Raw genomic sequence first — 16,050 nt, 5'->3', positions numbered from 1 at the left:
CAAAATCAGCGATTCATGTCCCCCCCCCCCCCCCCCCCCCCCCCGCCATATGGAGTTTACATGCCAGTTTTCGTTCAACGGACGTGCCTCACATCCATGGTGCCAACAACACTGTGGCAGACTATTTCTTGCACATTAACGGGATAAGTCCATTGTTGGATTATTCTGAGTTGGCAAGGGCACAGGCTTCAGACCACACAAGATGGCGTCGAGTGAACATTTTTCGTGTAGTGATGTCTCAATTTCTTTAAAAAGTGATGGTGTGGTTTGTAAAATTTGCTTGAAGAAGGTCAAAAGAGGTATCCTGCGTGCCGACTGCAAGTACTGGTACCACGATAAATGCGTCAAAGTCAATTTGAAATATATAAAACACGAACATGACTGGACATGCTGACAGTGCTTCTTAAGTGCCGCGGAAAACGAAATAATGAACACGCTAAAGACAAAAGAAATAACAATAAGCATGTTAACAGATGATTTAGTGTCAATCAATACTAAATATCAAGAATATCTGAGGAAATATCAAGAGTTGGAAACTAAATATAAAGCAGTGGATTGGAATTATCGCGTAACTCAAGACAACGCTGTTGTTAATAGTCATTCCGCGCAGATAATTTGGCGTGTGCCGAAAAAAACAAACAAGCAAGAATTACATGTAAGTACAGCCCCAGTGATACCATTATCAAATTCTCGGCACTAGTAACAGATTGCGGTAACGCAACGGACATAAATGAACCAGAGAGTAATCGCAAAACTCCCACTAAAGAACCCAAAAAGAACTTGCCAACATTATGATGCACCAAAGAGCTGCTTCTGTATGCCAACAGTCATGAAAAAGAACTATCCAAACATTTCCGCGAAAGTAAGCGTTCAGTTTTCGTGAAAATAAAGCAGTGTTAAATGCAGTGGTGGAGTGTATTACAACAGAAACAAGTCACTTAAAGATGCTCACGTTGTGATTACTGGCAGCGGCAACGAGGTATACAAAAATGAAAGCAAGACAGCCCTGCGAAGCTTCCGTGACATATTACCAAAACTATATCAAACGAACATTGTCATCACAAACGTGCCAGTGCGGCATGATTTACCACTGTGGTCGTGTGTAAACAAGGAGATTCGACATTACAATTCCGAGCTAATGAAACTGTGTGATAAATTTAGCCATGTACATTTGATAGACTTAAAGATGAGTCGTGATTAACATACAAAACACGGATTCCACTTAAATAGGAAAGGGAAGGACAAGCTAGTTTCCCACATAACCAAAGTGTGCGAGAAAGACAGTGTGGAGAAAGCTCCAATTGCTCTGGGCTACAACCACGAGGCTTTTTTTTTTTAGAATAAAGGACCATAATAATAGTTTTCAGCGATGTATTTCAGATATTACTGAGTCCCGTTCGTGCAAAGAAAACCCAGGCTGTGAAATAAGTGATCAGTCATTGCAGGTCAGTTCTAAAAAAAACCATTGTCTGTAAAATGTTGTAAAAAGCGTAACTCAATTTTGATTCACGCAAGATGGTTAATAAACAAGAAGGGGTAACACCCTTAAAGTTAATGCACTTAAATGTACAATATCTCAGAAACAAACTAGACATTCTACAAATATTCATAGAGGAACACTTGCCACATGTACCAGTAATAACGGAACATGGTCTAAAATGAGGTCAAATAATTTATTATAGATTAGAAGGTTACATACTAGCAACTAGTTATTGTAGGCAAAACCATAAAGGTGGTGGTGTGGCATTTTATGTTAATAAGGACATAGAAGCTAAAGAATTTCCTTTCTTGATCACCACACCAAAGAAGGATCAATTGTACTCTGCAGTAATGATCTTAAGTTACCAAAGCATAAAGTGACTGGAGTATATAGGCCACCAAATGCTGATGTAATGCTGTTTATGGGTAAACTTTGTAGTGTTATTGGTCAGGCTGGTACTAATGACCTTACTTATATTAGGTGACTTTAATATAGATGCAAACTCAGTGATGTACTGACCTCATAAAATCTTGTAAATATAGTGAACTCTGACACTAGAGTGACGGACACATGTTCCACTAGAATACATTATGCTATAAACAACGAAGATGTTGTAGATAAGGTAAATTACAGTAACTTAGATTTTCTTTATTCTGACCACTTCTGTCAAGTGATAGAATACAACAATTCAGTTGTGCCTAAAATAACAAAAATTGTGCTACATAAACAAATGCTGAATACCTCAAATATTAACGCTCTTAAAGACAAACTAGCGAATGAGAAATGGGATTCTGTGTACCAGGTAAAAGGGTCAGATGAGAAATAGAATGAATTTTACTCAACCCTACTGCATCATTATGAATATAGTTGTCCAGTCAGAGAAATCCAGAAGGTAGTTAAACACAGTCAAAATGGAAGTAATCCTAGACAAACTCCCAACAGATCTGATTATGCTCAAGCGGCAAGTACATGATCTAAACCAGCTTTATAAAGCTACTGCTATGCAGGTTTTCAAGGAAAAATACAATAGAGCTAAGCAAACTTTTAAAACTTAACCCTTTAATGCATACTGTAGCTGATAAGCTACAGCCCTCATTTCTTCGATTTATTACATATGGAGAAACATTTTTGATCAAATTCGTTATGTAGCTAAGTGTATACACTCCGCTGCAGTTTCTAGTAGTTCTTCATAGCGATCATAGATTGCAGGACGAGCTGAAGCAGTTCGACAGTGAGCTGTGTGGACATATTGCCAAGTGTGTGTTTTGGCGGAAAGTTGAGGTGTGTTTTTGGTGTTTGTGCACTGATTTCTGGGTTTGAAAATTACTTTTTCATTTTGAAAACGTAAGTAGATATGGTGTAAACAGTTAATTCGAGTGTCTTTGCGATAGATTTGAAATGAGGCCTGTTTTTGTGTATGTAGCTTATCAGCTACATTTTTCATTTACTGCATTTCAGGCGCTGACGTAAAAATATCTCGAAAGAGTCAAGAAGAAATGCTTATGGGTTGGTTAGAGATTCCACTAAGCAGTGATGACGATCTTGAGTGTTTCTCTGACGATTCCATTCAAGATGAGACATATGTTGCTCCAGAATCTGTTGATTGTGATAGTGACAGTAGTGACTAAGAAAGTCAAGTACCAGTAATTAGGACTGAAGATGTTTCTGAAACAAGACGATCTGATGTTATAATGAAGGAATTGACGTCACAGTTGTCTGATAATGCTCTGAAACTGCCATGCAGCAGCAAAAATGTTACCAAAAACAGCAGGAGTGTGGTTTGGAAAGATAAACAGTTGATTATTCCCGAACTGCAGTCAAAATTTCATGGCAATACTTCGTTACCAGAAGAAGTAATAAACTTAAATACTCCATACCAATTCTTCAAACATATATTTCCATCTAAATTGTTTGATCTAATTGTCGAAGAGTCTCATAGATACAGTGTGCAGTGTAATCCTGATAGACCAATAGATATATCCTGTGATGACATAAAAAAATTTATAGGCATCTGTCTCGTAATGTCAATAGTTCATGTACCTAATACGAGGGATTACTGGGGAGAAGTTACTGGTACTCATCTGATCAAGACAACAATGACAGTGAATCAGTATGAGCAAATACGTAAGTTTCTTCACTTCAATGACAACAGTGCAATGATACCCAGGGGTGAAGAAAGTCATGATAGACTCTTCAAGATAAGACCCATAATAGAATTGATGAGATCTCGGTTTCAAACAATACCTGTTGAGGAGTGTGTTTCTGTTGATGAACAGATATGTTCAACAAAGGCTAGAAGTTATTTGAAACAATACATGCCAAACAAGCCTCATAAATATGGATACAAATTATTTGTTATTAGTGGCATATCTGGTTATGCCTACGATTTTGAGATTTTCACTGGAGATGAAAATGAACCAGAAAAAAGAGTGACTGGGGAGGAAGACTTGGGAGCAAGTGCAAATGTTGTAGTTCGACTCAGTAGGATACTACCAAGAAATATGAACCACAAACTGTACTGTGACAATTATTACACAAGTCTGCCACTGCTTGTATGGTTACATAAACAAGGAATTTACTCACTTGGGACAGTCAGAAGAAACAGAGTGCCAGACTGCAAGCTCCCTTCAGAAGCTGAGCTGAAGAAAATGGCACGAGGTGCATCAGTAGAGCGCGTCGCAACAGTGGATGGTGTCGACATATCAAATGTAGTGTGGAAAGATAACAAGAGTGTGATGTTGCTTTCTACACTTGCTGGACAGCAGCCTATTCATGAAGCAGGGAGGTATGACAAAAAAACAAAGTCAAGAATAACAATACCTTGTCCACAAATAATTAAGCTCTACAATAAACATATGGGAGGTGTTGACCTTCTTGACAGCATAATGGGTCGACATAAAATTCTTGTGAAAAGTCGAAAATGGTATATAAGATTATTTTACCATCTCCTGGGCATGGGAGTAGTCAATTCCTGGCTGTTGTATAGGAGAGTAGCAGAAACCAAAGGGATTAGGAGAACTATGAAACTCTCCGAATTTCGAATGGAAATTGGTCACTGTTTGTGTCGCTCAGGTCAAACTTCAGCAAAACGTGGAAGGCCAAGTAATGAACTCGAAAACCAAATACAAGCTAAGAAGACAAAGGGGCCCACAGCACATGTACCTCCACAAGATGTAAGGCTGGATCAAGTAGGTCACCTGCCTTCGTACTTGCAAGTGAGACAGAGGTGCAAAATGCCAGGATACAAGGGATTTTCCTGGGTTCAGTGTAATAAATGTGCAGTTGCATTGTGTTTGCACAAACAAAAGAACTGTTTTCAAACTTTTCATGTAAAGTGATTATCACATGCTTGGGTACAAACCTGTTGGAATTAGATACCTTATTGTTCATATATAAAAGTGTATAAAATATACAATAAATGCTCAATATTTACAACATTAATGTCCTATTTATTATTTTAGGATTTTTCCCTTCCTATACAAAGTATTTAATCATAATCAACAATTAAATTACGAGAGATTTGGTCAAAATTGAGGGAGCAAAATAAGCACATTTATTGTGGCTCGTAAGGTGTTAACTCAAAATGTAGCTGATCAGCTACAAAGCGATTTTCAACAATAGTGCTTTGTTAATTTAATTTAAAAAAATTTTCAATATTTTTTTCGAAATGTAGGCACTATAAACTAAACATGGTAATTTTTACAGCTTGAAATAAAAAATCATGCATTTAAGGGTTAAATTGTCCACCTAAGAAAGCAGATTAACAGCAAAACAATAGAACAGTCTGACAACATAAGCAAAGCATCTTGGAAACTGATTGACAAATACCGAAAAGTTCCCAACAAGATGAACGTGGAACCACTCAGCATAAGACATGATGGTAACATTATACAAGACCCAGATACTATATAATATTTTTAGTAACTACTACATTTCTGGTGAACAATCAACCCACATTATAGATTAACAGACCCAATGCCATCTCACCCAGTGTATCGAATTTGAATTTGTCGAAGTGAATGAGCAGGAGATTCGAGCGCAATATACATGCTAAAGAAAAATTTTCATCTGGATGGGATGGTGTATCCAGTGCTATTACTAAAGCGTGCTTAAAAGAGATCTCTAAACCTCTTACTCACCTGATTAATTGCAGCATTAAAGAAAACATGTATCCAATGGTTCTAAAAATGAGTAGTGAAACCAGTGTATAAACAGGGAAGTAAGGAAGATGTCTCCAACTACAGACCAATCTCATTAATTCCCACTTTAGTAAGATATTCGAAAGCATTATCCTCTTAGCTAAGCGCCTTTCTCACAAAACAAACTGCTTGTAGCTTCACAGCATTGCTTCAGAAAAGAGCCAAGTACAACCACAGCAGTTACATAGTTCATCCATGAAGTTTAGTGTCTGTTGGACCAAAAGATGCAGACTGCAGGTATATTTTTGGACCTGACAAGAGCATTTGATACAGTAAACCATAGGGTACTTCTTAAAAAGCTAAAATCTTATGGTATTGGGGATCAAGCCATGAACCTTCTAACCACATACCAGCTGAATCTCAAGCAAAGCACTAAATTGTCATACAAGCTAGATAAAAAAATCATTAACTCCCAGTCCACCAGTGAACCTGTATTACCAGGTGTACCACATGGCTCAATCCTTGGACCCTCTCTCTTCCTTGTCCACCAGTGAACCTGTATTACAAGGTGTACCACATGGCTCAATCCTTGGACCCTCTCTCTTCCTTATTTATATTAACGACATTGCACAACCCATTAACTCCCATATTGTAAGCTATGCAGATGACACGTCAATCTTATTCTATGGGAGTGAATCTAATGAGCTAGAATCTCTTGCTACTAGTGGTGTAACAGAAGTAACAACATACTTCAGTGAGCAGGGACTCAACGTGTGTCACCAAATCTCAACTACCGACATTTAAAACAGGCAGTTCTCACAACAATATGTATAGTGTGTGTAATATCTCTGCAACAGAAAATGGTAACTGTAAATTCCTGAGTGTGTATGTTGATGAAAATTTGCGGAAAACGTACCACATTAATTTCGTATGCAGAAAAGTCAGTAGTGCCATGTATCTCCTCAGCCAGCTCGCAAAGATAGTTCCTAGCCAAGCACTGAAATTAGTATATTATGGAAAACTTTACCCCTTTCTCAATTACGGAATTGAACTGTGGGGCTGTGCAACTGATGTACATCTAAAAAGAATACTACTACTACAGAAAAGAGCAGTAAGACATATACATGGGATGGGACAGAGATTCATGTCATGAAATGTTTGTACAGCACAAATATCTGACAATATATTCTCTTTACATCTTCAAAATAGTTGAATTTTTTGTAAGTCAACTAACAGCAGCTATAAAGGGCAGTGATGTACACTCTTTGACATAAAACTTGACCGGCGGCCGGCCACTTCAGATGCTAAGTCCGCGCCGATCGCAACATGGGACAATAAAACTGGCCACCTCGCTATTTCTCTAAGTCTGGTAAGCTGCACAATCTGGCAACACTGTAGACTGCGGCACTTCCTGGAGGAAAACTTGTCCCATGATGGAGAAACTACAGGCTGATTGCACCTGTGGTCTAGCGGTAGCGTGCGTTGTTTCTGTTCATAATGTCAGTGGATCGAGAGCAGCTGGCATAAAATATTTTTATAGCCTCTTCTGCCTGAATACTGAACACGTGAATGTAATAGTAGCGCAGATTCAATCTATTTCGCTTTCTGACACACCGATATCAAAATTTTGTCCAGTAACCATTTTGCGGCAGATTTCCTGCAGACTGTCCTCCTCTGGACGCCGTAATCGGCAAAGCTCCGGGATCCACTTGCAGGCTACCGGCAGTGGCCGTGGCGACAGCTGCGGCGTTGCACTCCCCCGTTCTTTATCGAAAGCGCCTGCTACCGCTCATCGTTTCTGATGATTTAAAACGCTTTATTATTAAATGTTGCTCCACAGATAATTTCTACGATTTCCGTTCACACTCAAAAGAACGGAGACAGACGCCGTGATTAGTAAACGGGTATTATATTACATTAATCGGTGAGAGCGGAGTATGGCCCGAAATCAAGTTTATAGACTGGGACGAAATTAAACCACGTCATTACATTCGATCAATTAATAACTGCTTCATACCTCGTTTCTTTTCTTTTCAAAGTCAATTATTTGTGCAACTTTTGGCCAATATTCGGATGTTTTCGTCAAGCCAGAGTGAGCGTCTGTGGTATAAAGTGTATTACAGTCTTGTTTCATTCCTTATGGTAAGTCTATATGATAAATTGTGTGAATACCTTGCAACGCATGCTCTGTAGCAGTGCAGGAACACTGCACATTTGGTGTTCCATATATGGTTTCATGAACTATTTAACGTTGATCGGAAGTGATATATGACGAACAAAGCTCAAATTCGTATCGTTGACAGTCAATTTGAATCTTTTCAGGAACCATTTTACAGTGAAGCATCTTGGCATTCGGAAAGCAGACATCCATGATATTAACATAATTTACTAAGTTGAAATTGCACGAAGATTGATGTGTAAAGGCATTGTTCAGATTTCGTATAACGAATTTTTACTAGCAGTTTGCAACTCCATTAATTAAAATTGAAAAGTTGTACTCAGCAGCTTTCATCGAGATTGGAACTGCAATCTCATATAGCCCAAGCATCGCAGCACACAAGGGAACCATTTTTTTTAGGTCTCAAAACTAAACCGTTTTTTATCCAATGGCATAATTTATTCAGACAACATCAGCACAAGACTATCAAACAAAGTCATCCATTTACAGTTGCAACACTAACCAGCAGCTGACCGAAGGGTAATCCACGGTCATGGTCCGAAATTAGCAGCTCTCTGCTACTGTGGCAAAGTCCGTACTACATTTTCGATTCCGCAGCACCTGTTTATCTGGTAACGCTGTGTTAAAACAACAGGAATAGTTGCAGAGTTGTGCCAGCATATCTGTCCTCCATTGTCAACTTTATGTATCTCTTTTCTCCTGTAGCGTTGATCACGAGAAGTAGAAGTAAATGAGTGTATTCTGCATAACGTAACATTCAGTATTCCCTTCTTTCATAGCCACTCTTCATGTGCATCGATAGCAAATAGGGATGTGAAAACTCTTGCGAGTGAGAGAATGACAATAATAATCGTAACAAGAACAAGCAAATGATGAATGAAGTTTATTGCAATGCAGAACGAGAATGGCTGTGAAAATAAAAATCTATAAAAATAGGTTGATCATTGAGTTGGCACAATGCAAAATCTTCTTAGCATTTTGTTACTGAATTTAGTTCTGGATGTTTGCAGAAAAAAAGGAAAAGTCGATACTTCTCGCTAGTGTAATATAATGTGAACCTTAGAACACGACTCAAGCAGGTCTCCAAGTAGCTACCAAGGCAGTGCTGCAGTCTGTTCCCTGACACTGCTCTGATGACGGTTAATGCAGATAGTTCCGATTATGAAATACAAAACGTATTGCAGGTTACTTGTTAGGATCGTAACATTAAATTTGCGATGTAGATGGCACATGAACGTGACGACTATCCAGATTACTTATCAATATAAAAAGACAATATTATTTGAATGGAGCAGGATTACTCAACATGAATTTTGAAATTGGGTTACTGACCGCACAGGTGCTAAACGTCGTCAAGAGTATACCAAGTCCCAATCGCACTAACAGTATGAAGCTCGCGGCTTTCACATTGCTATCTGCACCCTACTCCAGAGAGCCCTCGGAGGAGCTGCACTAAGTTGCCGATGTTATGGAAGACCTTCAAACCGATAACAGATCACATATTGAAAAATACAAGCGAATTCTCTTGCAGCTTAAGCTTATTGTAACTAATCTAAAATGATTGGAGAGCAACATTGTCCTATTCAAAAAAAGTAAAATGTTACATACTGTTGACGTCAAACGGACATTATATACGTCCCGTCTTGTGTCCTACTCATCTATAATATCCGGTGTACTATCAAAATGATTATATATAATGGATGCTAATGTAATGCATCGATACCAGATGGTGGGTTCACAACACTATTGATGCGAAAATAAAAAAGCAGTTCGCAAAAGCGCAGCTGTACTTTTTCGTACGTTTTCACCTCCAGATCTACCACAGATAATGTATACTGACAAACTTAGTCATTGTCCCTGTAGTTTTTTCCCTCTTGTTTCAGACCAAGTTGATTAAAAAAAGTACAAATTCGTGACTCTTACAGATGCTTCGAATCTGTTCAGTAATTTTGTCAGTAATTTTGATGTGACTTAAGATCAGTTAGCTCTACGATCATGGCAACCTCTGCGAACTTGTTAGGACACACTTACATGTGACAGGTATCACCTGATTTAAAATTTACTGAAAGGAATTGATACATCGTTTGCAGCAAACCTGGAACAGCTTTCGGAGGCAACTACCATTTTATAAAGTCACTACAACTACGCTGCCAAGGAATTCCAGCATAAACACTCTCATTGCCACAATCGCGGCTGCAGTATATAACTGATAAACTCGCAAAATGAAAGATGAGACAAGGGGTAGCTTCTGCATGACCTTGTATTCACAAAATATTCAGAATATTTCATAGAGAAGACAAGAAAACGTCAGGCGAATTTAGCAGAATAAATCTGTCCCACAGCTGCAAATCATTGTTATGCCTACAGGATTTCCAAGTGATGCCTACAACGTTGCAGTCAGGACCACGCTGACAGCAAGAAGAACGTGTTTTCGTAGCCTGAATATTTCATGATTGGATCCAGACATCCAATCTGTCGCGAGAGATTCTGCTCTCCAAATTTTTGGCCATGTGCCTACAATTTAGTAATAACCCTCTGATGGCTATTCCCATTGATGTGATTCGGATGACGAGAAAGCCCTGCTATGGGTTATCTATATGTTTACTGAAAGCAAGCGACATTACATAATAGCAGGAAGCCTGTCATATACTTTCAGATAATGTTTCCTGAACCTCAGACATATATCATTTTAGCATCCTTACCCCATCAAAAAGGATTTCTTGTTATTGCATTTGACATACAAGTTACAACTGAAGGCCTCAGGTGTCTTGCTTCCCACATAGCAAACAATGGTTACCACTCTCACTGTCGCATGTCATACCCTAATTCCTTCAGCATCATCTGGTTTAGTTTCGACTACAGTTCGTTATCCTTAGAAATATGTCCATATTTCAAAAAGTATAAGTATCATCTCTATGTAATGTTCACTGCGGGGTTACTCAAGAAGCTTTTCGAATAGAAGCGAAAATCGCTTAGCGGATGAGAACTTTACTTCGTGGTACACCTCAGAACGAAAGAAACAAAATAACAGGAAGAGCAGCAGGCTCTTCATACTGAGCGTGGGCACTGTCAACGCAGCGCCCTTAATTTGGCCATATTCCTCCGAATTTACTTCCCGATAACCCAAAGGCGCTGTCACTACAAAAATATCAGCATATTCACACAGGAATTACTATCCACATGTAATTGCTAGAATACCATGCTACGTCAGGTATCAGGTATGTGTTATCAGACGCTCGATCTGAGCTGTTAATTTTTATTGAATCAACCTGCTGTGTTAAGGAAATTGATCAGAGTAACTGAAAGAGTTTATTATTTTGGTATAATGTATGAAAACCCACTTTTCCCACTTATCGTATCCTAAATATACGTCGACTGGGTTGAGAGGACGGCCGGCGAGGCCGTGCGGTTCTAGGCGCTTCAGTCTGGAACCGCGTGACCGCTACGGTCGCAGGTTCGAATCCTGCCTCGGGCATGGATGTGTGTGATGTCCTTAGATTAGTTAGGTGTAAGTAGTTCTAGGTTCTAGGGGACTGGTGACCTGAGAAGTTACGTCCCATAGTGCTCAGAGCCATTTGAACCATTTGTGAGTGCCCGGAACCATTAGTTTATAAGTAGGAATGTGTTGATTTACCATAATTTTTTAGTAATGGTCAATTTCAATTCATGATTATGGTTAGTTTGTATCAAAATCTGATCTGGAAGTGCAGGAACATATTAACTCGTGGCTTCAACTAATCGAGCTGCTACGAGAAATTCATGGTAGAAAGTAATGTTCTTAATTTTGATCTGAAAAAATTAATTTTCAAAGAAGCCATTTGTAGCTTGCATGTGTTTCAATTTGTATTTTGACGGGTTTCTGAAATTCATGGATGAAGGAAAGGTTGCTAATTTAATATGAAAGAATAAGAAGTCACGTTTTGTGAAATGAGTCAGTAGAAATTTACGTGTGAAGCTGATTTTTAGAACAACAGGATTTGAAAGATACGTGGGAATCAGTGAGACCGGTTTCCTGAATTAAATAAAGGGGAACCAGCATAACAGTAATTCGTGTAGCCATGCTATGCAATCTATACACGAACTGTAAGTATTGTGAAAAGTTCTGTGTGTGTATATATGTATCTTTTGGAAGGGAGGTTTTGGATGGTATATTATTTAATGGTCTCGAGATATTATTAGGAAATCAGTCTAAGTAACTTGTGGAGGTTTTTTTTTCAGTTGGAATAACGTGCCGCGCACGAATATGAGCGGAACGTAAATTTCAGAATCGCGACCGCGCGAACTTTCCAACCACGCGAGACTTAGTTAACATCGAGGCACATCGATAAGTGAGAGGTGTTTTTGGGATGAGACAGTGATTGAAGAAGTTACAGAATTTTTCTAGAACTAGTCCGCGTTGAGATACGATCATTGCTTTGTCCAATGGTAATAAGAGTGATAGTGTGTGGCTGTGACATTATGAATCAAGCATTGTGGGCTATCCTTCGTTCCTTCCCGTAGGTGAGACAATGGTTATCTTCGTAAGAAACCATAGGAAGTAGAAATATCTTTATATGAGCTGTTACAAGATCATCTGTTAGGGACTTTAATCCTGTATGTTACTGGTAATACCGTTATTATGTTTTGAGAGATGAAAGTAAGACAGAATGAAACGAAATAGATTGTGGAACGGAGGAGTTGTTATGCAGGTCCAGTTACGATTCCGGTTACTTACGCTTTTTCTTTAAACACCGTCAGGTGATTAACAGTGTACCAAATTTGGGGTTAATACTACAAAATCAAACATTTATCCGTTGTGCATACATTTGTTTATTTATTTCCTTGAGTAAAGAATTTAATTAGTAGTTGCTATGTGGAAGAATCACGCAGTGACACATTTAATGAGAATACACAGGGACCATTTAGCTTTAGTAGGTTTCCGGAACACTTTAGGACCACGCAACTGGTTTGACCTTTATTTTTCTTTCAGTACCCTACCCATCCTCCCTCGTTTTCTGTAATTGCTCGAAGGCGTCTGGGAAGTGATAAGGCTAAATTCCTCGAGAGGTTGAGATGATCGTTGATCTCCCACCATGTATTCTCTATATTTTCCCACAGAGTTTCCGAATTCCTTGACCCAGGTGGTAACGACCTCGTAACCTCCGCCCACATATTTTCAATGGGGTTGAGGTCTGGTGATTTTGGCACGAAAGGAAGAAGTTTTATTCTCTGCTGATCTTGGAACCAGTTCTGGACTGCTAGGCTATTATGAATCGGGCTATGATCCTGTAAAGAAATGATCATCCATTAATTTCGAAATTCAGTACTTCTAATACTATGAATACTTAATTTCCATACTGTGAAAAAATTCGACAACTGCAATGGCTGTGTAGTCTAAGCTACAGGTCTATAAATCATTCGGAGGATTCCACAGTCCAAAATACTTTGCTGATAGCTGTTGACAAAAACCTATGCTGACAAGGGGAGGGTGCTGGGACGGAGATCAGGATACAGAGCGAATGGTAATACAGTTTAAGGCGCCAGTTATAACACACAGGTAGGCCTTCTTTCGGAATATGGTTCAAATGGCTCTGAGCACTATGGGACTTAATATCTGAGGTCATCAGTCCCCTAGAACTTAGAACTACTTAAACCTAACGAACCTAAGGACACCACATACATCCATGCCCGAGGCAGGATTCGAACCTGCGACCGTAGCAGTCGCGCGGTTCCAGACTGAAGCGCCTATAACCGCGAGACCACTCCTATGCTTTGGTAATGATGAGGTCGAGTGTAGGTTGTTCAATACAGTGCAGCAGTCTGTTGAACTGTTAGACTCGTTGCATGGTTGTAAAGCTAATCTGCTTCGCTTATTCAAAACGATTGATTGCCTTCACTATAGAATTCTTTCTTCTGTACATCCACTGTCAAAGATATATAGAAGAAAAAAATCTGTTTTATAGTGAGATATTCTCTACGGACTTTACACGTGCTCGTTCGCTCAATGTGTTGCATTTACGGAAGGCGGCCGTGGCCGCTGACGTCACCTGTTCACACCTCGTGCCAACGCGGCCCCGCGCTCGGAGTAAACGCCTGCAGTTGAGGTAAATGGCTGATTTCAGGAATGTTAATAAAATAATCTTCCCTTCATATTAGTGAGAACTAAATATCACTACGAGTACGTATCTTTATGTAATGCTCATTGCTCAAGAACAATTCGTGTATGCAACGTTGCTGTTATGACTAAGATCAAGAAATCTGCAAATCGTAACCCAATTCATATATTTGCATGCACCTACGGAATATTAAACATGAAAACAGTTTGTTCCTTTGTCATATAATTTTTAATCAAGGCAATGCGGGCAGTTGCCAGCTGATATCAAAACTGAATGTAAAGGATGAATAATGAAAAAGATATACAAGAAACAAATCTCGAACCCATGAACAACTGTGTACTATCCTGGAAACGTGCTGATCCGGCTATCACACAATTTCAAAGGATGAGAAAACCATCCTGTCCACTTTTCGGGGACGATATTTCCTGACAGAAAGCACACTAGGCTGAGCGGCTTTAGGTTGAGACACAAGGAACCTCAAACTACGTCACCAGTACGTTCACTCTCCGATTCCTAGCCCCGTCACCACGCACTTCCAATGTCAAAGTGGCTGGCAGAAACCAGCGCGAACGACCTGGGATTTGGTGATACAGGCCTCGTCGCTCCTGTTTGACAGATGTGTTATCATTCACCCATGCCAGGAGGTGAGGAAATGCACTTACGAAGACGTTGAACACATTTTAATTTTACATGTGGACTTTACTGCGCAGTTATATTCTAAGTTACGAGAAGTGACCTGGAGAAAAAGAGTGTATACCTTGGGGGAAATGTTATAGATCATGACTGTAATGTTAGTAAAGTACTGTGAAGTATATTTTATCTCATGCTTAACTTTAAGAGAAAAATCAGTCAAGGCAGTCAACAGTGAAAAGTACAGCATACCCCCAAGAAACGTACGAATATCGTACTATTTTAATAAAAGGAAATATAGATCGGTTTATTGGGGCAGGCCAATTCGGGAACAAAGTAAGAACAACCAAATCAGTTACAGGTTCGTATGTGCTGCTAGTTAAAAGAGAAGAAATGAACCGATAAAGAAATAATGCCTTCATTGATTTAGGAATGGTTCGAAATGGAAGGTATAATTTTACTATTATAAAAAACTGGCCTGGATTGAGTTGATTAGCTCAATAATCAATACAAATGGAATAAAATGGGAATATGACGTCTGGAAATGAGTAAGCGAGGACGTCCTCTGTCTACATATCTGCTTCGAATATAGGGTATTAAAAACAAGAAATCCATATTTCGAGAGCTGATAGGATGGACAGAAATAAGACAAACATATTCAGTAAACAAGAGCAATGAGTCTGAAATGATTATCTTAAGAGCAATGAGCACTTCCTCACCTTTACCACTGTGAAAAACATCTGTCTTTCTACTTAAAACACTTTTCTTGTACAGAAGAAGTGCGTGTAGCTCTTACGATATGCAGTTTGTCTTGTTTTAGTCCATACTACCGACTCGCAAAGTATGGAAAACCACTTTCCTTAACACCGTGTATATATATTACAGAAGCAATACAAACAACGGAACAGTTAACATTAAAAGTTAAATTCAATTGTGAAAAGATACGCTGCATCACATTTGTTGTTAATTTCCTAATCATTCCAGATTTAGAAACAAAATGAACAACATTTTGCAGGTATTACCCGAAAATCGAGAAGATAACACTGGAATGTAAGAACAACCATCAATGGTAATGGCAATGAGAAAAAGTAATAAACATAGGAACACACCAATAAAAACTGATGGCATTAAAAGTATAGCACTTTAGCCACGCCAGGACCAGTATGAGAGAGAAATAGATGCTTAACAAAAGTAAAGCGAATAAAAGTGCTAGCAAACCATTTATGTTTACGAATAATATTCTTTCAAGTAAACATACAAGTGATAGAAACATAGAAACACGCTGCAAAATGGACGATGTGGAGTACTCTTTTCTTTGGAAGTGAAAGACTGAATCTGAAAAAATAAAGTATAATCCGCCTACAGGTAACAGGATACTGAATGTTGTGGAAAATGACCAAAACAAGGTAGACGGAGATAGAAACGAATCGCAGAGTCGTGTAAGAAGTAACTGTGGAGAGAAGCCTAAGAAGAGAAAAGGTAAGTAGGAAAATTTATGTATATCAGTTTTTTATACACGGCGTCTTC

At 38.9% G+C, this 16,050-nt stretch overlaps 1 protein-coding gene across 1 annotated transcript in view; it reads left to right on the top strand.

Moving 5' to 3' along the window:
* The first annotated feature begins 3,501 nt into the window (after nt 1–3,501).
* LOC124550693 (piggyBac transposable element-derived protein 4-like) overlaps nt 3,502–16,050 on the top strand; it is an 87,428-nt gene continuing 74,879 nt past the window's right edge. The window contains exon 1 of the mRNA XM_047125417.1: nt 3,502–4,265. Coding sequence (XP_046981373.1) covers nt 3,502–4,265 — 764 coding nt within the window. The remainder of the gene's footprint in view (nt 4,266–16,050) is intronic.

This window comes from Schistocerca americana, chromosome 9 (genome assembly GCF_021461395.2).
Source record: "Schistocerca americana isolate TAMUIC-IGC-003095 chromosome 9, iqSchAmer2.1, whole genome shotgun sequence".
NCBI classification, from domain to species: Eukaryota; Metazoa; Arthropoda; class Insecta; order Orthoptera; family Acrididae; genus Schistocerca; species Schistocerca americana.
Note: the sequence above shows the minus strand (reverse complement) of the source record. Positions and strands in the feature narration are given on the sequence as shown.